General features: G+C 42.1%; 1 protein-coding gene and 1 long non-coding RNA gene across 9 annotated transcripts in view; one reads left to right on the top strand and one right to left on the bottom strand.

Moving 5' to 3' along the window:
• Positions 1-24,254, top strand: part of LOC309644516 — a 578,167-nt gene that overhangs the window by 383,077 nt on the left and 170,836 nt on the right. The gene's annotated exons all lie outside the window — the stretch shown is intronic.
• PLCB4 (phospholipase C beta 4) overlaps positions 20,610-24,254 on the bottom strand; it is a 422,682-nt gene continuing 419,037 nt past the window's right edge. For all 8 annotated transcript variants that reach the window (XM_082428193.1, XM_082428195.1, XM_082428194.1 and 5 more), the window contains one exon: positions 20,610-22,143. In XM_082428193.1, the coding sequence (XP_082284319.1) occupies positions 22,055-22,143 (89 nt within the window). In that variant the 3' untranslated portion in view covers positions 20,610-22,054. The remainder of the gene's footprint in view (positions 22,144-24,254) is intronic.

Here is a 24,254-nt window from a genome sequence, read left to right as displayed (position 1 = left end):
ACCGGGCGGGTCCAGGCCCGGGGACAGGACGGTGGGAGGGTGGACTGACCCACTGGGGCCTTCTGCTAGGGTCCCTGGCCGCTAAGTGAGACTCCTGACCTGGCGGAGAAGTCGGACCGAAACGCTGTCCTCCCACGCACGAGTCTTCTGCCCCCTCGGGGCGCCCCGGGCTGCTGCAGGCCCAGGCCTGTGAGGTTAAGATGAGAGATTTTGTGTGTGTTTGTTTGTTTTTGTTTTCCAGTCTGGGGCTGGGAGCGGGAGCGGAGGTTATTCTGTACTCTAGGTCGCAAATGAGAGAAAAAGTCCAGGGACAAACCAGGGGCCGCCTCTCTGCGGAAAGCCCCAGTTTCCGAGACTGACCCCGCGACCCCGGGGGTGCGGTGCCACGCAGCTGGCAGAACGCGGAGCCGGGGACCTGCGGCTCTGCTCTTCTCCGGTGACGAGACCAGATACGGACTCTGGGAGGCCCCACCCCTGAGAAACACTGTGGGGACCCTCCCGATATTCCCTTTGAAACAAAAATAACATTAAATCCAAGATTCAAAGAACACTAAATCTCGCATTCTAACACTAAAAAAACCCCACTAACGCTCGGGATTTTTCTCCACGACGGCTCCATGGTTACTTTTTAGCTCAAAAGCAAATTTGTGCGCGCAGGCCTCTGTTGCCCCAGGTCTGTCTGCCAGAGATGTCCCCGGCCCAGCAGCCCCGGTGGCACCTGCACGTGCGGTCTAGGCCCAAATCTATCTCACTGCCACGCCCCCATCCCCGCCCCCGGATGTCCTTTGTGTTTCTAATTCTCCCCCCACACCCCCTTTTTTTTTGCTTGTCAGCAAAACAGCAGGGTCTGTAGAGGGGGTAGCCCCGCCTCGCCCAGTCTCCGGAGTCACAACCCAAGTCACACGGGCGTTCGAGCTTAGGGCGCTGAAGCCACCGCGAGCAACGCACCCCAACCCCTGTCACCGGGAGGTCAGGAGCCTGGGTACCGCCCGCCGCTACGCGCTTCATCGCCAGTGACTTTGTGGGGAGGCGCACAGATGGGGAACGCCTCGGGCCGGCACTCAGGGCCAGCTGATGGATCATCTCATTTCCTGACTTGATGGGCCGGAACCTGGGCTGGCCGGGCTGGCCGGGGGGAGCGGAGGGGGCGTAGGGACCCAGCCAGACGCACGGGCACATAGGCGTGTGTGTGTGTGTGTGTGTGTGTGTGTGTGTGTGTGTGTGTGTGTGTGTGTATGTGTGTGTGTGTGTGTATGTGTGTGTGTGTGTGTGTGTGTATATGTGTGTGTGTGTGTGAGATACGTATCTTAGAGAAAGACCCCCAATACCCTCCCTCCCCCAACGCGAAGTTATCCCTCCTCCGGTTTTCTGTTCTGGACACAAGCGCCTTGGCCCCGGTCTCCGAGGACCGCGGGGCTGTGAGTGCAGTGGCGGTTGTCAGAGCTCCAGGTGTCCCCTTGCACCGTGCTGGCAGCATCCTTTTCCGCGGGAAGCTGAGGAGAGCAGGACTTGGCCTTCAGTCCAGTCCCCAGAAAGGGCTGTGGGTGGGGGAACAGGTCATGAAAGCCGCAGTGTGGAGGGGGTGGGGAAGCCTCCATTCTGGGTCCATCTAAGGTCCGCCTCTCTGGGAAACTTGGAGGGAGACAGGGGACTGGCCTTGAGAGTCAGGCAGCGGTGAGGAATGCTGTAGAAAGGTGGGTGGGAAAATGCACATTGGAACGCTCGCTTCCGGGGCGGTTGGACACTCCAGCGAGTACAACAAAGCCGTACTCGCTGGTCCCTGTCCCAGCACCTCGCCCTCAACTCAGGAAGGAGCTGGGAGGAGGAGAGAAACCCAGGAGGGAGCCAGAGGCTGAGCTCAGATGAGAGGACAGCTGAACCAAAGAAGGGTCAGACACTGGGGTTCCTGTTTCTAGGCCATAAGTGTGGGGTTTTCTTTTTCAGCTTCCAGGAATCCAGAATCTTCCTCCAGGTCTCTGGGAACTTGAACTCTGACTCAACTTGGAAGCACTCATCCTAGGCTGGGCCTTGGAGAGGCCTGAGAGGATCAGGCCTGGGATCTCAAGGAGTCCCCAGCCGGGTGTGCACCTGGGCAAAGTAGCCCACCCACTCCCCAACTGCCTTCTGGGAAAGTGGCCACTCTCTAGGGAGCCAGGCAAGCATCACAAGGGTCAGGGCATCTAGACAGTGCACTGCCCAGAGACTGAAGTGTGGTCCATGGACCAGTAACATCACCCTCACCTGGCTACTGCAGAATCTCGGCCCCCACCCAGGCCTCCTGCATCAGAAGCTCCATTGAAAAAGGGGGTCTAGGGGGCTTACGAACATCTAAGCTGGAGAAGCCTAATTTATAGAACCTCAGTTTAGCCACTGCCCAGTTCTTCACCTTTTGTCTCCCAGCTTCATCTCCATCATCTGTCAAATGGGAGTTGTTTCTGAGGTCCTGGGGAACTCTTAAGCACCCCTGGAGCCACTTCAGACCAGTGAAATTAGAATCTCTAGTTGGGGGAGTCTAGGCAGGAATATGGTTTTAAGTGTCCTCAGATGATTTTAACAGCAGCCAGGAATAACTAGCATAGAAGTACCCACTTTACAGATTAGCTGAGATAGGTCTGGGCTCTATGCAAGACAGTTAAGGCCCCTGGGCTCTGTAGCCCGATTCATTCTGGCTCCAGCAAGTGTGGCCTTGAGGCAGCTAATTAATCTCTCTGTGCCTCAATTTCCTTACCTGTAAAATGGAGTTAATAATGCCTTCCACAAAGGGTGTGGGGCAGATTTAGAATCAAATGTTTAGGATCAAAGTCAATAAATGTTCACTTATAGGCCAAGTCCCTCAATCTTGTTTTAACCCAGAATGGCAGAAAACTTATCTCACTCCTTTTCCTGCCTGCCACAAGCAGTCCTCTTGTAGAGCTTGTTTTTGCTTAAATATTCATGTTTATTTTGCAACATTTTCAACGTGAAAACCAATACTTTTAATTGCTTAGCAATTTAGTAAACCTGACCCTATGCAAAGATAGGTCCATTCCTAAGCCTTTAGTTCTAGAAACACTAGTGAAGTGTGCTTCTAGTTCCACGTCTCGCCAAGGCAGCCACAGAATTAAGATACCTGGAGGGCTTGTTAAGACACAGAGGAAAGGTCCTGCCCAGAGATGCTGCTTCTGTAGGTTTGGGAAGGGGCAGAGTAATTGCATATATGACAAGCCCCCCAGTAGTGTGGATGCTTCTGGTCAAAGGGAACCTCTTTGAGAACCACAGTAATGGTCTGCTCAGAGCATCATAGAAATCTCAACAGCAGCACTGTCCAATAGAGATGAAAGGCAAATCACAATTGTAATTTTAAATATTCTGGTAGCCACATTTTATTTATTTATTTTTATGTATATATTTTTATTGAAATATATCTGACATATAATATGGTGCACATTTAAGGAGTAGAGCATGTTGATTTGATAATTTATTTATTGTAATGTGATTGCTATTGTAGTGATAGCACCTCTATCACATCACACAATTATCATTTCTTTCTTTCTTTTTTTTTTTTCTTTTTGGTGGAGATAGTTAAGATCTAGTCTCTTCGCAAGTTTGATGATTATAATACAATATTGTTGTCTATATTCACTACATATTCCATTAGATCAATGAGACATTTACCTAACAATTGCAAGTTTGTACCCTTAAACGATATCTTTCCTATTCCTCCAGCCTCTGGTAGCACCATTTTACTCTCTGTTTTAATGAGTTTGGTAGCACATTCTTAAAAAGTAAGAAGAAATGGGTAAAATTAATGTTAATAGTAAATTTTATTTAACCTAATATATTCAGCATATTAATATTTCAACATTTAATCAGTAAAAAAAATTGATTAGCTATTGAACATTTTGTATTAAATCTTTGAAATCTGGTCATTTTAACCTGGAATAGCCACATTTCAACTGCTTAAGAGCCACAAATGTCTGGTGGCTTCCGTAGTACATGGTGCAGGTCTAGAGAATTCTTTCAACTGGAAAGTAGAAGACATGAATTTCATTGTTCCCTTGGAAATGGCCCAGAGATGCACAAAAGCCAGAATGTCCAAATAGTTTTGTCTTTGTATGGTGTTTCTTTGTGTGTAAATGGGACACAGGGGTTTTAAGGAGAAGGAAGAAGGGATACTAGGGTAGGAGTCATTTGGGAGCTGTGAAGTATGGGGCCATCACCCTAACTGGTGTGATGATCAATCCGGTTCATGCTTTGAAAGAAAGTTTAGTGGACATGTCTTGCTTTGCTCCACCCACCCCCAGCATCCACTTCTACTTCCTGTAACTATACCCTGTTTCCCTTGGAGGAAACCCTATGTCCAGTTCTCTGACCATAGAACTCTTGCAATATTGAATCTGCTGTTGATCCTTGATTTAGGGATCAATATCTGACCTTATGAGGCAGGATGAGGTGTTTCCCAGGTCTTGCAGGAAAGGTATTCTTGCTCTTCACTGGACTTGGCTAAGAGGATGTAAGGTCTGGAGCTACTAGAAGGTGAAAACTTCAACTTCCACCATGAGGAAACAGACTTTCTGGTAACATGGAGAAGATCAGAACTGAGAGAGAGAGAAGCCAGAACCACAGGGCTTGGGTCGCTGACTCAGGTGCACTTAAAGGCAGCTGTGAATCAGCCTGAATCCCTTACCTCTTAAAAGATGGGAGAGGAGGAGATCTATTTCATGGGTTAGTAGGTATCACAAGTCAGACCACAGTGGCAATTTGCATTTGTTGGACAGCTTGTTCTAGCATTCAAGCTTTTTGATGCATTATTATTTTTAAACAACATTGGTAGCAGGACACATAACTTTTACAGTAACAGCCCATTGTTTGGATCTCGTTTTTTAAGATTGTCCTGCAACCTATAGTACTTTGACATTGGAGACTTGATAAAAGGTCAGGATCTACAAACAGTATGGTAGATGTACTTCTCACAGCAAATAGTTCAACCCAAGTGCTGCTAAAAGGCTGGTCTTAACTTCCCTCCAAGAGCATGAAATATGAAATAGACCTTGACGGGAGTATGAATGAACACAGATATTGCTCCTTCTTAAGTGGCTATAACAACACATTTCACACTCCTCTGACTATACCTTAATAGCATTATTTTGTGGTTATTTTTCTGTTTTCCCTGCTAGTGGAGGACTCCTTGAGGGCAAGGGTCACATTTTTAAAAATTAATTAATTATTTTATTATTATTTTTTTGGCTGTGTTGCATCTTCGTTGCTGCTCCCGGGCTTTCTCTAGTTGTGGTGAGCCGGGGCTACTCTTCGTTCTGGTGGGCAGGCTTCTCATTGTGGTGGCTTCTTTTGTTGCGGAGCACAGGCTCTAGGCGCGTGGGCTTCAGTAGTTGTGGCATGCGGGCCTCAGTACTTGTGGCTTGCGGGCTCTAGAGCGCAGGCTCAGTAGTTGTGGCGCATGGGCTTAGTTGCTCCACGGCATGTGGGATCTTTCCGGACCAGGGCTCAAACCCATGTCCTCTGCGTTGGCAGGAGGATTCTTATCCACTGTGCTACACAGGGAAGCCCAAGGGTCACATTTAATATGTCTGTATTTTTTTTTTTTTTTTTTGGCTGTGTTGGGTCTTCGTTTCTGTGCGAGGGCTTTCTCTAGTTGCGGCGAGCAAGGGCCACTCTTCATCGCAGTGCGCGGGCCTCTCACTATCGCGGCCTCTCTTGTTGCGGAGCACAGGCTCCAGACGCGCAGGCTCAGTAGTTGTGGCTCACGGGCCTAGTTGCTCTGTGGCATGTGGGATCTTCCCAGGCCAGGGCTCGAACCCGTGTCTCCTGCATTGACAGGCAGATTCTCAACCACTGTGCCACCAGAGAAGCCCTATGTCTGTATTTTTATATGTCTCCCAAACACCTATCACAAGGTTTGGAACACCACCAATGCAAAGTAAGGTTTCCTTTCCCGAATTTACACCTACTTGTTAAGGCTTTGTTATTTCCAAGAGTCACTATTGCCCACATGTGCGTGAAGTTAAAATATTTTGTAATCATCATGTCTACAGGTATCCATACATTACCAATGGTTGAGGTTCGTTATATCAATATAAACAAATGTTTATGGGTATTTATCAGACACTGTTCTAAGCTCTGTTCTAAATAGATTGAGACACCAGGCATTTTCCTGTCCTTAGAACTTTGCCCCTGCTGTTCCTTCTGCCTGGAAGCCTTTTCCTACCCCCTCCATATCCCCACCTCCCTCAAGTCTGTCTTCACATGTCATCTTCTCAATGAGATCTTCCCTGGGCATCCTATTTCTAAAGATACCCTCTCTGCCCTCATAGTTACATTCCCCATCCTTTCTCCTTGTTTAATTTTTTTCCCCCTTTATAACATATCATGTTTTTAACCTTTCTGTATTTCATCAAATCTAAGGTGCCACCTTATTGTAAGACACACCATTATTTTATGTACTACTAAGGAAGGAAAAGATGCTGCCCATTAAGCCATGATATGGCATCAACTAAGACTCATTTTGACTTCAGAATACTAAAAGTGGGAGAAAAAATCCATACCTGGCTTAGAATGAACACTATAATACTATAAAATGCATTCATTTAAGTTATTTATTGTCTGGCCCCTTTCAGTAGAGAAAAAGATTTCAATCTTTTTTTTAAACTTCTAATTCCTCAGGGTCTTGAATACTCCATGAAATATAACAGACATTTAAAATTTTGTTGAATGTGGAGGATAAAATTCATGTCTTCAGGAATGAGACCAGAGATCCAGTAAATAGTTATTAAACAATATAATAAATGCTTAAATAGAAGGTGGTAGGAAATTTTCTTTGCAAGCTGAGAGGGGTGTATGTCCCTTCTCCTGGTGGGAGGCCTCCCGGGGAGATGATGGCCAAGATGGTCTACAGGGAGTGAGAGGCAGGCACTGTAAGGGGCAATTTTCCAAGCAGAAGGAACAGCATCGAGGACCAGGGATATGAGTATGAAAAGTTAGGAGAACCGGATGTTATGTCTGAAGCTGCAATTCTCAAACTTCAGCATGCATCAGGATCACCTTGGGGAAGGGACAGGGATTCTGATTCAGTAGGTCTGGGCAGCAGCAAGAGAATTGTGTTTCTACTGGGTTCCTAGGTGATCCTGATGCTGCAGGTCGAGGGACCACACTTTAAGAACCGCTGGTCTAGGGAGATGAGGTTGGATGGTTAGAGAGGGGATCAGCATTTCAGCTCGTGTATATTGTGGGCTCAGCCTTGGAGGGATGACGTAAGCTGACACAAGGCTTAGAGGTGATTGGGGGTGAGGAGAGGACAGCAAGGGGCTTTTAATTTCCTGAATATAGCTTTCTAAGATGTGAATGAAATAGAATACAGAAACTTTTGTATAGCTACATAAGCCCAGGGGAAAGTAAACACTTTTCTATCTAAGGCTGCTCTCTTTCCTTAGAGGAGCCTGGGGTAGACAAAATGTACTAGGTTTGTTCTTTCAGTCTTGTCATGGGAAGAGGCCAAGATGGGGTTAAATGTGATTTTGACAAAGGCCAAGGAGTTTAAAAAAGTAAATGTTCTGAGAACCAAATGTTTATGTCAAACAAAAGTTATGGAACTGTTTTAAAGGCTGATTTAGAATCATGGGGTCACACAGCTGGAAGGAAGAATTTCTCTAGCCAAATTGTCATTCCCATGAGGAAACCGATGTCTGTAAGAATTAAATGCTGGGGCAAACTCCCATGCTTCCAGCTTTTACATCCCCATCAGTAAAGGTGAGACCAAGGCACTGGGACTGTTACCAAGTCCAAGCTCGTACTGCTCACTGCACGACAAGCCAGTAAATCTGAGAGATGAATTGTTGGGGCAAGGAATAGTGACTTTATTCGGAAAGCCAGCAGACCAAGAAGATGGTGGACTAGTGTCCCAAAGAACCACCTTGCCCGGAGTTGGATGCTAGTTTCTTTTATAGCACAAAGTGTGGGGGAGGTGAGGAGGTAAAGTAAAAAACCAAGAAGTTGTTGCAAATACTTCCTGGTTCTGGCCAGCCTCCAGAGGGGATGTGTTAATTTCTTCTCTCCTGCAGCCTCCGCCCATGGCTGAGAGTTCCAGCTTGTCCTACCTGGTGGCCTACCTAGCCAAGCTCCACAATTACATTAGCCAGTTCTTTGCTATAAACTCTTAATATATATTGCCTACCAGTTCTGCTTCTCTGGTTAAACCTTAACTCATACATGAGGTTATTCATGATTTCCAAGTTGCCAAATCCAAAGATGAATTCCTAGATTCTTTGACACAGTGATCTTTTCCTCATCTTGGAAGCACTTTGTTCCTTGGCTCTCCTGGTGACTCTAATGGATCACTGGCTACTTCCCAGTTCCCTTTTGTGGTTCCTCCTCACCTGTCCTTACTCCTTTTTTTTTAAATCTAGGTAACATTGGTTCATAACATTATATGTTTCATGTGTACAACATTGTATTTCTACAACATCATATTTCTGAATACACTACAGCAGGCTCACCACTAAAAATTTGGTTTCAATCTATCACCATACAGTTGATCCCCTTTACCCATTTTGTCCCCCTCCCCCTTTCTGGTAACCACTATGCTGTTCTCTGTATCTGTGTTTGTTTTTGTGTCAATGGTGTTTTGTATGTTTTCCACATATGAATGAAATCATATGGTATTTGTCTTTCTCTGTCTGACTTATTTCACTTAGCACAATACCCTCAAGGTCCATCCATGCTGTTACGAATGGCAAGATATTATTGTTTTTTAATGGTTGAGTAGTATTGTCTTAACTCTTAAAGTTAGAATGCCCAGTTCTCAAACCTCTTCTCTTCTCTTCCTGAACTTGATTAAATCATTTAGTCTTGTTTCTTTAAATGAACTGCATATGTTGATTATCCAAAATTCTCCCCTCAAATAAATCAACTGCTTAGTATCTCCACTGGGATATATAAAGATATTTCCAACTTAACAAGTCCATGATTGTTAATTTTATGTATCAACTTGGCTAGGCTATGGTGCCCAGATTTTTGGTCAAAACCAGGTTAGATGTTGCTGTGGAGGTATTTTTAAAATGTGATCAACTTTTAAATCAGTAGACTTTGAGTAAATAGGTTACCCTTCATTAATGTGGGTGATCCTCATCCGATAAGTTGAGGCACTTAAGAGAAAAGACTGAGGTCCTCCAAGAAAGGAAGGAGTCTACCTTCAGACTGCCTTCAGACTTGAGCAGCAAAATCAACTCTTTCTTGGATGTCCCACCTGCCAGTCTGCTCTGCAGAATGCAGACTTGCCAGCGTCCATAATCACATGAGCCAGTTCCTTAAAATAAATCTCTCTCTACACACATTCTAGTGGCTCTGTTTCTCTGGATAACCTTAATTAATACAATGTCCAAAACCAAACTTCTCATTTATCCTCTGCCTCCACCTCCCAAAACCCTGCTTCTTTTCAGCCGTTACAGTTAGCAGAAATTCCAGTTGTTCAGACCAAGAGATTCTAAACCACCACTGACTTCTCACATCCCCTCATGCCCCACATCTAATTCATCAGAAAATCCTGCCATCCTTCCCTTTAAACCAGATCCATGATCTGACAACTTCTCATCATCCTTATTGCTCTCACCCTGGTTTTTGCTCCTCTTATCTAGTTAAAAAACTTCCTAGTCAGTCTTCTGTTTCTTCCTTGGCCCTCTTGTGGCCTTTTCTTCACATACAGTCAAGAGTGATTCCACAGTGTAGATAAGACCATGTCAGTCACTCCTTCCTCCAAACTCTGCAGTGGTTTCCTCTTTCATTCAGATGAAAAAGCCAAACCTGTAAGGCTGTCTATGTTGTGGCAACTGTTACATCTTCTACAATCCCTTACCCCTTTCACTCTGCTCACATTCTGGACATGCTGCTGCCTCAGGCCCTTTGCTCTAGCTGATCCCTCTGCTGGGAGCTAATTAAGGATTACATTTGGCTGTGAAGAATGGAAAACCCAAAATAACAGTGACTTAAACAAGATAGCAGTATATTTTTCTCAAAGAAAAGTCCAGGAGCCATTGCTCCAGGGTTAGTAGACTGTTCCATGGTCTCAGAGATTCAGACTTCTCCAACCTGGAAAGGCCTTCATTCTCAATGACCCCTCATAGTCCAACCAGTAAGGAGCAAAAGACACAGGAAGAAAATGGGTCAAGGTCAAAGGAGAGACAACTGTTGTCTTTTAAGAAGATGCACTAAAGCTTCCCCTGGGCTCCTGACATTCCGTTGCCAAGGATGTAATCACGTGGTCCTACCTTGCTTCAAAGGAACCTGGGAAATGCAATATTTATTCTGGGAAGTCATGCACCTTGCTCAAATTCATAAGTTCTATTTCTGAAGAAGATGGGCAGAAGGATATTAGAAAGAATGACAGCAGTCTCTATCTCAGCATCTATTACAAAGACAAAGATGTCCAGTGTGGCTTGGGCAGACTGAAAAAAGTGCAGAGTGGTTGTCTGGAGAGATAGGAAGGTGCGGAAGATTATTTCAAAGATGGTTGCCCCAAATTCCTCCCATTGTTGAACATTTATATCCCTCTGATCAAGAGGCAGGTCTATCTTCTTCTCCCTTGAGTCTGGGCTACCCTTGTGACTTGCTTTGATCAGTAGAATGTGGTGAAAGTGATGTTGTGTGTTTTGGCTTAGGCTTTAAAAATACTGGCAACTTCCTCTGATGTACTCTGGAGATTCAGCTTCCAGGAAAAGAAGCTTGAACTTGACCACTAAATGCTGAGAGACCATGGGGAGAGGGAGAGGCCCAGGTAGCCATCCTGGCTGAGGCACCAGACATGTGAGTAAAGCATATTAGACATTTCAGACTAAGTTGGGTTCCCAACCAAACGCAGCCATACAAGTGACCTCAGCCAATACCAAATGGAGCAGAACTGGCCAGCTGTTCTGCTGAACATCATGAGGAATAATACACTGTTGTTGCTTCAAGCATTGTTTTGGGATGGTTTATTATGCAACCATAGATAAACGAACTAGCAGGGGCCAGATCATGGGAAGGTATATAGGCTCAGGAAAGAAATATGGCTTTTATTTTTAATGCAGAGGGAAGAATTAGAGGATTTTAAGCAGATGAGTTACACCATCTGATTTACACTTCAAGAGGCTCACTCTGCTAATGTGTGGAGAAAAGGCTGTAGGGGCTCAAGAGTGAATGGAAATGAAACCAGGAGGCTGTGACAGTTGTCAAAGTGAGGGGTGATCGAGGCTACAACCAGGGTGGTTTTCCCAGTAGTGTTGAGAAGTAGTTCCATTCCAGAAATAGCTTGCAGAAAGAGCCAATAATACTTATTGATTAGACCAAGTGGATGAGAAAAAGAGATAATCAAAAATTATTCTTAGAATTTTAACCTGAGCCTGAGAAGGTGGAGATATCATTAGTAACTGAAAAGTGGGTTAAAAAAAACAACAACAGGAATTCTGTTTTGAATGAGCTAACTTTGAAATGCCTATTATATACCCAATGGCAGGTTTATGTGGGGATCAATGAGGAGGAACTGCCAGACATATAAACTTGTGAGTCTGATTACTAGGGATCATTTTTGCTACTTCGAGGGAGGGCTGTGTTGCTTTGCCCCGCCCTCTTGTGCAAGGTCCACCTTCTCATACAAATGCAAAATATTAGTGAACCCAAATAGTAGTCTTTCACACTGAAAAGTAAATTTAGAAAAGCACACCGTCTTTGAGACAGTCTCATGGCTTCCTTGGCACCTGGCATGCACATGCCGCAGACCTGGGGTGATTAATGGATGAGACTGTTCGTGACCCACTTATGGGCTGTTGCTTCCATTATAAACCCTTTGAAATCTGGAAGGCTGGCTGGATTCCATTCCAACTGGACACACTGTCATCTTTTGTATTTATTTTTAAATCATAAGACGAAACAAAACAAAACAAAAAATACCCCTCACGGCACACCCACTCATATCTCTAGAGATTTGTTGCTACTAAAATATAGTGCATATGATAGCATCTGTGTACCTGTCATGTTTTTTGTCCTATTTGTTAAAACATTCGAGATAAGATCCAGTGCTGATTAGTTCTCACCGGTTTTGGTGATCAACGTTGATCATTTAAGAATAACATATTGCAGGCTATTCATGACTTTCATCGTTATTATTGTTGTTTACATTTCTCAGCAGTCGCCTCCATACCAGAATACAGGCAGTGAAAGAGAAAAGACAAAGCAAAACCTTCTTAATATTTTTTCTTGATTGACTAATCCATTAAGCAAAGGTCAAGACTCATCTTTTGCATGACATTGAGGACTTTGCTGTCTCATAATAAAGTTAAGACACATACGTGGGCATCTGGCACACTCTGGCAGCTGGAAGTACCATTTCTTTATTTTTTAAAATCAAAACAATTCTAATCTGAATGTCCTCCCCCAATCCCATAAACTTTCCAAGGTTGAGGGAAAGTCCAGTGCAGCAGATGCTCTTGGTGTCCGTTTATTCCCCTGTGGCCCCCGGCAGCTTAAGGACATGGTGGTGTTCGTGCCTCCTGCCTCAAGAACCCGTGGCTTTTTCCTGAAGGCTTTCTCTGGCCCCTGGAACTTGCTCAGCCCACAAGGGGCAGGCTGGAATTGTGAGGAGTTACTACCCTCAGGAACAACTCTCACCCAACAAGACGAGAAAGTTAGAGGATGAATAGCCTTGTCTTCACCCATGGTGGGACAATCCTGAGAGGAGTGCTACACTCTCTCCATCACAGAGTCCCCAGCGGGATGGAGCCCCAGTTGCCCACAGCAGTAACAGTGACCATTATTATACCACTAGTGTTCTATCCACCCCCACTCCAATCTCTTATTATGTTTCCTGAGATCACCTCCAAAATAGAATACTTGTACCCAACTTCTTGTCTGAGGGCCTACTTTTTGGAGACCACAAGTTGAGACATCCAGCATCACCTAATTGCCTTTTTCCCCTTCTTTTGAACAATGCAAAGACACTGGGAGGCCCTGAGGAGTGAGGGAGGCACCCACTCCTCAGTCCCAGAGGGCACTGCTGCCATTGTTTCTTGTCCCAGCCAACACGGACTGGGCTACATGTCCAAGGCAGCCATCTTTCTTGTTAGCTCCTTTCCTTCTATAAAGGCTGGCAAAGCAGTCAGGTAGCCTTCCCATCTGAGGTTCTGCCCCTGCCCAGACCCTAGGTTTCCAAAAGCCTGTTCTTTGGGGGCTCCAAGGGCCCTTTATTGCTTCTCTTCTCCAAAAGCTAGAGAGCTGTGTTTTCACCACTCTGCTCCTCAACTCTGGGGTACTTCAATCCCCTTCCCTCTTGTTTACTCAGCTCCAGTGGGCTACATCAAGGGCTGGCAAATTTCCTCTGTAAAGGAGAAGATGGTAACTCTTGTAGACTTTGTGGGCTATGCAGTCTCTGTTTAACCTTGCTGTTGTATGTAGCATGAGAGCAGCCATAGGTCATACATAAATTGACAAGTGTGGCTGTGTTCCAATACAACTTTATTTATGGACCCAGAAGTTTTCATTTCATATAATTTTTGCAAGTCAAAAATAGTTTTCTTTAATTTTTTTCCCCCAACTACTTAGAAATGTAAAAGCATTCTTAGCTCGCAGATCATCCAAAATCAGGTAGCAGACTGGATTTGGCCAGTTTGGCCAGGGGCATAGTTTGCTGGCTTGTAGGCTAGACTTTCAAAGAAAAATCCTGTTTAGATTTTTTTATGCAGCTAAGCTCCTTTTTGATTGATATTATTTGAATCTAATTAAGGTTAGGAATGCATTGGATTTATTGGATTTATCAAGCTTTGATGTATTATCAACAAATAAATCCTTCTAGGTCAGGGAAATATCCTTTGCATTTTCCCCAGAGCACCCCTTGTGGTTGTATACATAAATTAATTTATAATAGCACCAAAGCAGAGGGCTTATTATTTGTTCTTTATTGTGCTATACACTGTGCTGTGGGACTCACTCAATCATTTTCTCATTTGAAGAAAAGATGATAAAACCCACAGTAATAGGTTGCCATGACAATTAAGTTACATTGTGTCTGTGGCAACGCTTTGTTAATTGTAATTGTAAAATGTCAGGTGGTACTGTGATCATGCTTTTTAGGTATAAGATATGATGATCTCTGTTACAGGGTGGTGATTCTGTAGGCAAGAGGAATTTGGAAGCTGGAGAATAAATGTATTTTATTCCTTAATCTCCCATTATGTGGCTTTGTGACCTTGGATTCAATAATTTCTCCATCTGTGCAATGGTGATAATGTTCTTGATTTGCCTGTAACATGGCAATTAAATGAGAGATTGTTAAATGCTATAAACATGTAAGATTTAACTTTACCATTTGGTCTCAGACCCCTTTAAATTTTTAAGAAACTCAAAGGATTTTTATTTATGTGAATTAAATGTCAATATTACCATGTTAGAAAGGGAAACAGAGAAAAGTCAAAATAAAAATAATAAAGCCATCATATGTTAAGATATAACTAATGTATTATTAAAATAGCATATTTCAATAAAAATAACTATGTTTTCTAAATATTGGTGGGAAGGGTGACATTGTTTTACGTTACTGCAAATCTCTTTAATGTCGGGCTTCATAGAAGTTATCTGAGTTCTGGTGTCTTTTTCTTCATTCAGTCTGTTGTGATTTGTCGTTTTCATTGAAGTATATGAAGAAAATTTGGTTTCCCACAGAGATGGGTTTGATACAAGATGACCTGCCAGACCCTCTGAAGGGCTCTTGGGGACACACTGGTCCACAAAGAGGTCCTTGATGCACACTTTAAGAACTAGTTGTAGAGACTATTCCCATCATTCCAGAAGGTTCCCACAGGAACCACTATCCTGGCCTTCAAGATTGGGATTACCTCTTCTTGAGTTTCATATACATGGGATCACAATGTGAGCACTTTTGTGCATTCCACTGTGCATCAGATATACCAGATTTTACTGATCCCCCATTCTCCTATTGGTGCACATTTGAATTGTTTCTAGTCTTTTACTATTATGAGTGAAGGACATATTTTTTGGTGAACATATGCACTCATTTCTCTTGGAGCGGAATTGCTGAAACATAAGATGAGCAGGTGGATGTTTAGCTTAATAGATTTCCAAGCCATAGAAAATATTTTTATTTGTTGAATTTTATTTCAGTATATATCATTTAACATAAATTATTTCATAATTTTCCTATTAATATATAATCTATTCTTCTATATCTTTCTTTTAAAACGTTGCTTTAAAAATCCATGTAATTTCCCAATACTATACAATTCCATTGCTAGACTATTAAATAAAAAAAAAAAAAAACTGTTTCCTTTATTTTATGGACAAGGTTATGTAGTAAAGTAGCTCCCCATTTACCTGAATGTCTTCCATTTTTCTGGAAACTTTAGGATTCATAACTCAGACAACATATCTAAAAACAACTAATGAATATCAGTAGCTAGGGTTGTTCACATGATATAATTTTATTGACCGAGGAGCCCAAAGGAAAGAAAAAGAAGGTTTAAAAACAAACAACAAAAAATAAGAAAAGAAGGAGGGGGAAGTAAAAGAAGAAGAAAGAGGTGTATGTCAAATGACAAGGTTGAAAGCATCAGCAGTCCAAGTTAGAAGAAGTGAACAACAGACCCTCAGAACGTTCCAAAAGAAAATAGACCCAGACACAATGAGATGTGAGACACCAAACATGGCGGCTTAATAGATGGCATGGTTCAGTGGAAGAGAAAACTATGTCCCACTCACATCAGTGATTCCAGTGGCTTTATTTATGTGCAGTCTCTGGAATTCTGAGATGACACTTTTATCATCTTCATATTCCCAAGACTTGGATGTAGTAACTATTGCCACATAACAGACTAACCCAAAATAACATCTGTTTACTGTTTCTCATGAGTTTGTAGGCTGGCTGGGTGGTTCTACTGGTTTGGGAAAAGCTTGGCTGGTCTTAGATGCAAGCTCACGCATCAGCTGTCAGCTAGTAAGGTAGACAAGATGACTCAACTCTCTGTGCGTCTCCCCCACCACCAGCAGGCCAGCCGGCATTTGTTCTCATGACAGTGGAAGAGATCCAAGGGAAGAAACAAAAATGCGCCTCTGCTTTGACAAGTTTGCTGCCATCCCAGTGATGGAAGCAAATTACATGACCAAGCCCAAAGTCAGTGCAGCAGGGTGCTACCAAAGGCAGGGATACAGGAAGGCATCACAAATTGGGGCCATTAATGCAACCCATCTGTCATACTGGCATGGCCTAAAACTATAATTACAGATAATTTAAAAAATAGTATATTACTAGTTAAAAACTATTGGATTGGCCAAAAATATCATTCAGGGTTTTCTGCAACATCTTATGGAAAACCTGAACGAACTTTTTGGCCAATCCAATATTTGAACATACAGAGGACTACAGTGGGCTCCTAATAAATATTTGATCGATGAATAAAGTTAGTTCAATGCTGAGAATGTGTCCACTACAACCATTCATGTGTCAGTGAAGGTATATAAGAATTCATAATTTAGTCTTATAGTCTATAGGGTTCAATATGCTGCATTATGAGCACCACGCTCTAACACAAACACCAAGTTTTTTCTACGGAGAAGCAAAAGGTAGAATTTAAAAGCTGTGTGTGAGAAAATTAAGCACATATATTGCTTGAAAAGGGTAAACAATAAGTATTTTGAGCAATAAGTATAACATTTCCTCATTCAAGTTATATAAGTTTAGAAACAATCAAGGGTCAAATTATTTTATCTCCCTTGTTATGTTTTAAATACATTCGACTCACCTAAAGCTATTGGGTCATGGTGCGAGTGATTAGGTATACAATATTAAACTGGCCTCCTTTGGAAAAGTTTTCCAAATTTTATCTTGGTGGAGACTTTAAGGAGTCTCAAAAATTTCCAGGACGAAGTAGCTTGGGGACTGTCCCTTGCCCCAAATTTCCAAGGAAATATCATGAGGAGAGGAGAGGAAGAGGCATTGCTTCATTAATCAAGTAAAGTGCTGCCACCTATTTTTTCTTTTAATGTAAAAGCAATAATACTGCTATTTTTAATCATCTCCCTGCTCCCTTCCTAATATTTTTGCATTATTCTAACCTATGGAGCAGAACGCTTTTCATGATATATTATTAAAGAAGATGGCTCATAAAAATTCATCCCAGAGGCACTACCCAGGATTTATTATGACATTAAAGTTGTGCTTGGGATTCTGTTAAATGCCAAGCATCAAGGGAAAGTTGTACGGAAGAGTGGTCTTCTGCTAAACTTTCACATGTGATGATAAAGAGAAGCTATTGAGGACTTGGAATGAGGCATCTCTAAGACAACCTCAGCACTGAAATAATGCAGGGTGTTCCCTCTTCACTCTCCGTAATCACACAGTGTTGATAGAGCCACGTTGCCTGTTAACTATTGTAAGAGTCCTACTGCTTTGAAAGGATGCTAACAATATGAACTGAGGAGAATTGTTTTTCTTGAAATTGGGAAGGAAACTTACTTTAGCCTTTCATTGAAAGACATTGCACAAGAGGCCAAACAGATAGTTACAAACCCTTCATTCATAGAAAACAACTTAAATGGTCATTGGGTAGTTACTGACTACCTGGTCTCTGCAAATCAAATAAACAAAGCCTGAAAAGAAATTAGTCTTGGCTGCTGGAAAAGTCTATGCTTAAACAACTTTTAAAGTATAAATGGAGGGCTTCCCTGGTGGGGCAGTGGTTGAGAGTCTGTCTGCCAATGGGGGGGACACGGGTTCGAGCCCTGGTCTGGGAAGATCCCACATGCCACGGAGCGACTGGGCCTGTGAGCCACAACTACTGAGCCTGCGCGTCTGGAGCCTGTGCTCTGCAACAAGAGAGACCGCGATAGTGAGAGGCCCACGCACTGCGATGAAGAGTGGCCCCCGCTTGCCGCAACTGGAGAAGGCCCTCGCGCCGAAACGAAGACCCAACACAGCCAAAAAAAGATAAAAATAAATAAATAAATTAATTAATTAATTAATTTAAAAAAAGTATAAATGGATACATTCAGAAGGGCAGATGATTTCTTGCTTGGGGGAATGAGGGAAGTTTTGGAGGTGGCATTTTTGGAGGTTGCTTTTAAGAATTGATAGAACATCATCATGTAACGTGGCTAGAAAGGAGGTGTGCTACGTGTGTGAACAGAGAATAGTGATAACCCAGATTGGCTAAGTGAGGGTGCAGGCTGGGGCCAAAGCTGAATGCTGATATCAGTAATCTCAACATTATTCTTTAGGTAGTGGATAGGAACTCAGGCTTTACCAGCCAGATAGTAATATGATCAGAGCTGCTGTTGGGGAAAATTAACCTAGGTGTAGAAGAGATTTGAGGGGCAAAGAAATTCAATAGGAAGTTACTAAAAATTCTGGGTGTTGAAGAATGAGAAAAGTTGTAAGGGAGAAGGCAACTTCCAAGACAGGGTAGAATTCATGCGTTTTATAAACAGAGTGTGGAAGCACCCAAGGTTTAGCGCCTGTTATGGACTGTTAAACAGGGAGGACAGATGGAGGGAGGGTCTCTTTTTTGATTAATTACATACAATGTGCATGTGGGCCACTTGTTTAACTGAAAATCTAAGAGGAAGAACCAGAGCTTAGGAAAAGTAAGAATTATGTGCAGAGAAGTAGAAATTGAAGGCATGTGACTGAATGAAACAGCTAAGGGAAAATACACATAAAGAACATTCTTTGAATTGATGGTGAGAAATAGATTTCTTTCCACTTATGAACTGCTTTCCAGGAAGCTCACTGCTAAAGTTCAAACCCAATAGTGTAAGTGCCCTTTAGTTTAGGTTTTCTGATATAAGGTTTCTCTTGTGCTCTATCTTTAAAACTAAGAAGTCTCCCCCGACCCCCATTAAGACTTGGGATTTGAGTAGCTTATACAGTATTTTTTGAAATACTATATATTTCATGGATTCCAAGCTTCACACATTTTCTACATTTTAACATCCTTGAAATTGAGATGTGTCTTATAATCACTGGATGGTGTGTCATAGTTTAACTGGCAGCATGCTTTCATTCTTTGTGGAATATAAAATAGTAATGGGCATGTTCTAATCAAAGATGTCTTGGATTTGATGAAATATGGTACTTCCCGATGGGTTTCCCTATTTTGTCAATCTGCTTTTTTTTCCATGAAGCCTTTTATCCCCCCAAAAGGGGAAGAACAATCTACTTAGGGAAGAAGTCCAGTCCAGTATGAGCATTCCAATCAATCATCCATGAGCGGCTGAATATCCTTTCAGGGCTGATAGGAGGGAGAAAGGTAAGAATTGAGTCAAGTGCCTTGATCCCCAGATTGGGACAAAAAGTCCTGGAGGTGGTTGAAGGAAGATGTAGTAGAACCTCTATAGGCTTGCTTCTTGCTTCTTGTGGCATAGCTCTAGAAAATTACAAGCCTCCTGGAGAAACCCCCGTGGTATTGGAACAGCATGGCGTTAGCAGCTGACAATGGCCAAAGGAGGTATTTAAATGGATGGACCTGAGCTAGCACCTCTGGTTCCCACTCCCAACAAAATCCAGAAGTTTCTGTGTATCCCTGAAGAATGTTGGAAAAACTGAGCCCCGGGTGAAAACTCCTCAGAGCAGAAACCTTGAGACACTGGGATGGAAGGGCCCACCTTGCAGGCAGTTAGGACCACCCAACAGAGGAGACCAGATGCTCTTCCCCATTGTCAGAAGGATACACAAGAGGCCACCTGGGGAAAGAAGCAGGGAGACCTCCTTAATGGGGAGGGAACTCTAACTGGGGGTTTGACTTTGAAGTAATTTAATATGCCTCTGAAATAGGCATTTGTTTTTTATTTTTAAGTTGGAAGAGACTGAGTAACTGTAATTGGCAAGATTTTTTTTCCTTCATAATAAGTGAGAATGCAGGATTTGAGTGCAATATGAACTTACAATGGAAAATAAACACATCTTTTTGTTGTACATTTGAGCTGTGTGTACATTTTCATCCTATTACAATGGATCCTTTCAGGGAGTAAGATGTCTCAAATATTGAAAGTAATCTGGGTTAAAGAAAAAACTGGCTCTGGATTTAAGCTGGACCACAGAAATATTTATGGCAGTGCAGGAGGATGAAAAGCCAGAGAAGAAATAATCAGAAAAATGGGAAAAGTAGGAGTTTGCTCCTACTTTTTCTGCTTCTCTCTCAGAAGCAAAGAGCAGGGGAGTGATGGATTCAGTCAAGTGCTACAGAATGGTGAGCTCAGCTGAGCACTGGGAAGAAGCTATTTGATTTGATGAGGGAGCCATTTGGAATCTCTGAAAACTGGCCATCCAAATGTGGTACCATTTTAATAGCCATCATTTTTCATGGGATGTTAGTGTTGAAAGATACATAGTCTAACTCCACTGTCTTACAGATAAGGAAATTTGGAACCAGAGAATTTCACAGAAGCCAGTTCAAAGGATAAATATGAGAAAAAGAAAAAACAAGTACTTTACATTGGGAGTCAACTAGAATCAGCCTGTTTTGTGTCAGGAGCAAAATGTGTTGGGTCATGCATAAGCCCCCTTCAATGAAGAGATCTTTTATGAAACAGGAAAAGTACACTGGAAAGCATCCTTGGGAGCAAATACTCTGACGGGTGTTAGATGTGTTTTCATTTTTTTATTAGAGAAGTTGGAAGTTTAATTTCAATATTGATGGTAACATAATTTTCTCTGCTTTATTCAGAGGAACACACAGAATCAATCTGTACAAGCATATACAACAATTCAGTCGGTGGTTTGTGCCCTATAATCAGTAATCTGATTAGCTCTAGATTACGGTTTCCATGCACTCCTCTGGGCTTTGGGGCATGGCTCCATTCCCAAGGGGGACTTCTTCATGCACTCTCTGCAACACAACTACAGCAGGCTTAAAGACCATGCAGATTAACACTGTAGCAAATTGTTTTGATATTTAACAGACATAAAAAGGTTATTTCCTGATATGAAATTCTGAAAATCTGCATAAATATTTTTGTGTAAAATTAAATTAGTTATGTACTTTTTTTGAAACTAGAACTTGAAGTATCAAGAATGCCCACATAATTCATTTACACATATATATAGACTTCTTCATTATGCTAAAAGTCTTGAGAGTCAAATTATATTCTGTGCCATACATTTACTTAACCGGTATTTATTTGTATTAGTTAACCGTGTACGGATTAGTCGTAATTGGTGCTTGTGTATCATGCAAACATAGTTCTAGTATTCCTGTTTACTAATCTTGTCATGTGGCAATACTTAGATGATTTTGCTCTCTGACAGTGAGAATTAGGAGTATAAATACTTTATACACGGTCACATTTACAAACGTTTGCCAATAACCACTTCACAATCTTTATGGTGTAAGAGTGAGCTGTAATAATCTGGAATTGGCAGAAGCAATTCTTAGAAAGCAATGTCAGATGTCAACTTTCTTAAAGGTGCCTGACAGAGTTCTCCTTTTGAGCACTGATGGGTTTTGGCACAGGGACACTGTCCTTTTTTTATTTTTTTCTATTGTTCTAATAATTTCCACAACTGTTACAGGAAGTTAGCTTCTTATGGCATGGTGGAGACATGGCACTTACTGATGAGGTAACTTAGATGTAGAAAAATTCCCACAAATTATTTGTCTAGCAGATCACCACTTCTGCTGATAAATTTGTAGACAGAGATTTTTTTCCCCCTAGCGCATGCACTTACTATCACATGGCTAATACACTATTTTTGCTGTTGCTCAAACATGTCCTAATGCATCACAAAGCAGAGGTGTTAACACCAAGCTCATTTATTTGTGATGGTACTTTATAGCAAACATGTTTAAGTGGTATGATCAATGGGTAAACTCTGCCTTATTGGAATCGTAATTTTTGGGGATTTGTAGCTACTTTTGGTTGGCCAAGGAAATTCAGTATTCAAAACATTTAAGAGAAGTATGTAAGTCTCTGTGGTTTCAGGTGACCTCTTGTCTACACATAAAGGAAACGCAAAAGACATCAGCTTTCTTCCGCGGAATTTGTGTTCAGAACTTTGGGAGTGCTCTTTTGATGTGGTGGTTCTGCGGTTTCAGTTTGCATCCTGCAGTTTCACACAACTGTTGCTGGTCTGCGGTCCATCTCGGCTTCCAATTTCACCATCTGCTGCATCTCCTTCGCCTGTAACATCAGAAACGTGACCTTACATGTTGAAATCCTCTCCTGAAGCCATAGAGCAAAACCCAACCTCTCTTCTCCCGTAAATTTGATGCTTGTCACTATGTCCTGGCTACTTAAAGTGTGGTCCATGGACCAGCAGCATCAGCATCGCCTGGGATCTTGTGAGAAATGCGGGATCTTGGACTCCACCCCAGACCTACTGACCCAGAATCTGCATTTTAATAAGATCCCCAGGAAATTTTTATGCACGTTAAAGTCTGAGAAGGACTGGTCCACACAGTACCAGAAAAACAACTTGAGAAGAGGCTACGCCTGTTACTCATAGATTATGTCATGTCTAACTGTTTGATTTCGTTTCTACAGATTGACATGCCTTGACTGTGTGTAGATAATTTGATCACTTTTAGAATAAGCATTGCTTATGCACGATTTATTCCCCAAATAGCCTGAAATTTAATTAAAAGTAGTTGCCTAAGAATTTCACTGATGGGGAAGTTCAGGTGGGAGCATATCACATTGGTTTGGTTGGAGTACGCTGCAAACAGAATGTTACAGGAATATGTAGGGTTCCTGGAATGCTATTGTCCAAAAACTATCCTTATAGGCTCTCACTTCTCTGGAGTAATTCTTTTTTTTATGGTCCACCCCAGGAAGTAAGCCACGGTGAACTCAATTTCATGAATTAAGACTGTCAAGAAGACAACCAGCTGATTTGGGAGGTGGAAAGGCGTCATACGTGGACAGGTTCTGATGACAAATCATTGCCTGGCAAAATAGGGACAATCAATTGGTTCATTTTATATTTTACTTTCCAACCGTATGCTTTTTTCCAACCCAATACACGGATCTTTCAGAGGAACAATAGAGCACCCTGTCCTCTTTTAGTGACACATCATTTTGAAATAAAGGGCATTTAAGAATGGAAACATGGATATAGAAAGATATAACTCAAGAGGAGGACTCTCATGAGCTCTGATGTTACTATTCATGTCTACTTAGGTATTCCAACCAAATGGAAGGTCAGTGGGAGAATTTGGTCAACTCTGCAGATCATACTATGAGCATCTAAATGTCCCAAATGAAGTCCTGCTACAAAATTAGTTTAACCCACAGACCATAGAGTGATTTCCTTCTTATCGTTATTTTTATATTGTGGCTTTAAATTTCATTTTGGTGAGGATGGATATAATAACATCAAAGATGATAACTTTCTGCTTACATTTGGGATGGATGGTTCCCCCTCCCCAGATTTTTTTTATGCCTGAAATATAATAATGCTCTAATAGAGAAATGAAGAAATGGAGAAAAATATACAAACATGAAACTATGACACAAACAGTATTCATAAGAGATGACAGTGAAACATTATCAGCACTGGAAATTAAATACTTTTATATTCACTAAGTAGTAATAAAGGATTCCCTATGCGTCTCCCCCTCTAGCATTTAAAGACAATATTGAACACTGTTTAGAAAGGAGGATTATATTAACACTAAAAAAGGATTCCAAGAGCCAGCTTCTCGTATGAGCAGGGTGACCATTCATGCCCACTTGTCAGGGACGGTTCCAATTTATGCCCATGGTCTTGGCTATTATGAACAGCTTCCCCTTTCACTTTCAAAACTATCTTGTTCAAACAATAAATTATATGGTCACTTATAAGGGGTGATTAAGGTCCCTGGCAGATTGGATCTAACACAAAGCATGCCAAGAGTCATTGTATAATGACATTGTATAATGTTTCTGCAAGCAGACCATAACTCTTTGTCATTAAAAACCACCAATGAATTTTTACCGGGGTGCTTTAAAAATTAATGGCACTCATATTAATGTTTGTGAAAGATCTGACTCTGTGACCCAGTCTTAGCTGTGGTCTGTCCAAACAACAACCATATATCACTGTTTTTGATGCCTGGGTACATCTTCATTAGCATGACTTGAGTTTCCCAGGCCTGCAACTGGAAAGGCTACTAAAACTCCATCAGAAATAATTCTCTCAAGATGTTGGCCATTTTGGTTTGAATATTACATCAGAAATCCAAGCATCAAATAGTCAAACTTTTAAATCAAACCCTTGCGATCTTAACTAGTCATGAGCAGATGTGAATCAT

This window comes from Balaenoptera physalus (assembly GCF_965194825.1).
Source record: "Balaenoptera physalus genome assembly, chromosome: 16".
Classification (NCBI taxonomy): domain Eukaryota; kingdom Metazoa; phylum Chordata; class Mammalia; order Artiodactyla; family Balaenopteridae; genus Balaenoptera; species Balaenoptera physalus.
Note: the sequence above shows the minus strand (reverse complement) of the source record. Positions and strands in the feature narration are given on the sequence as shown.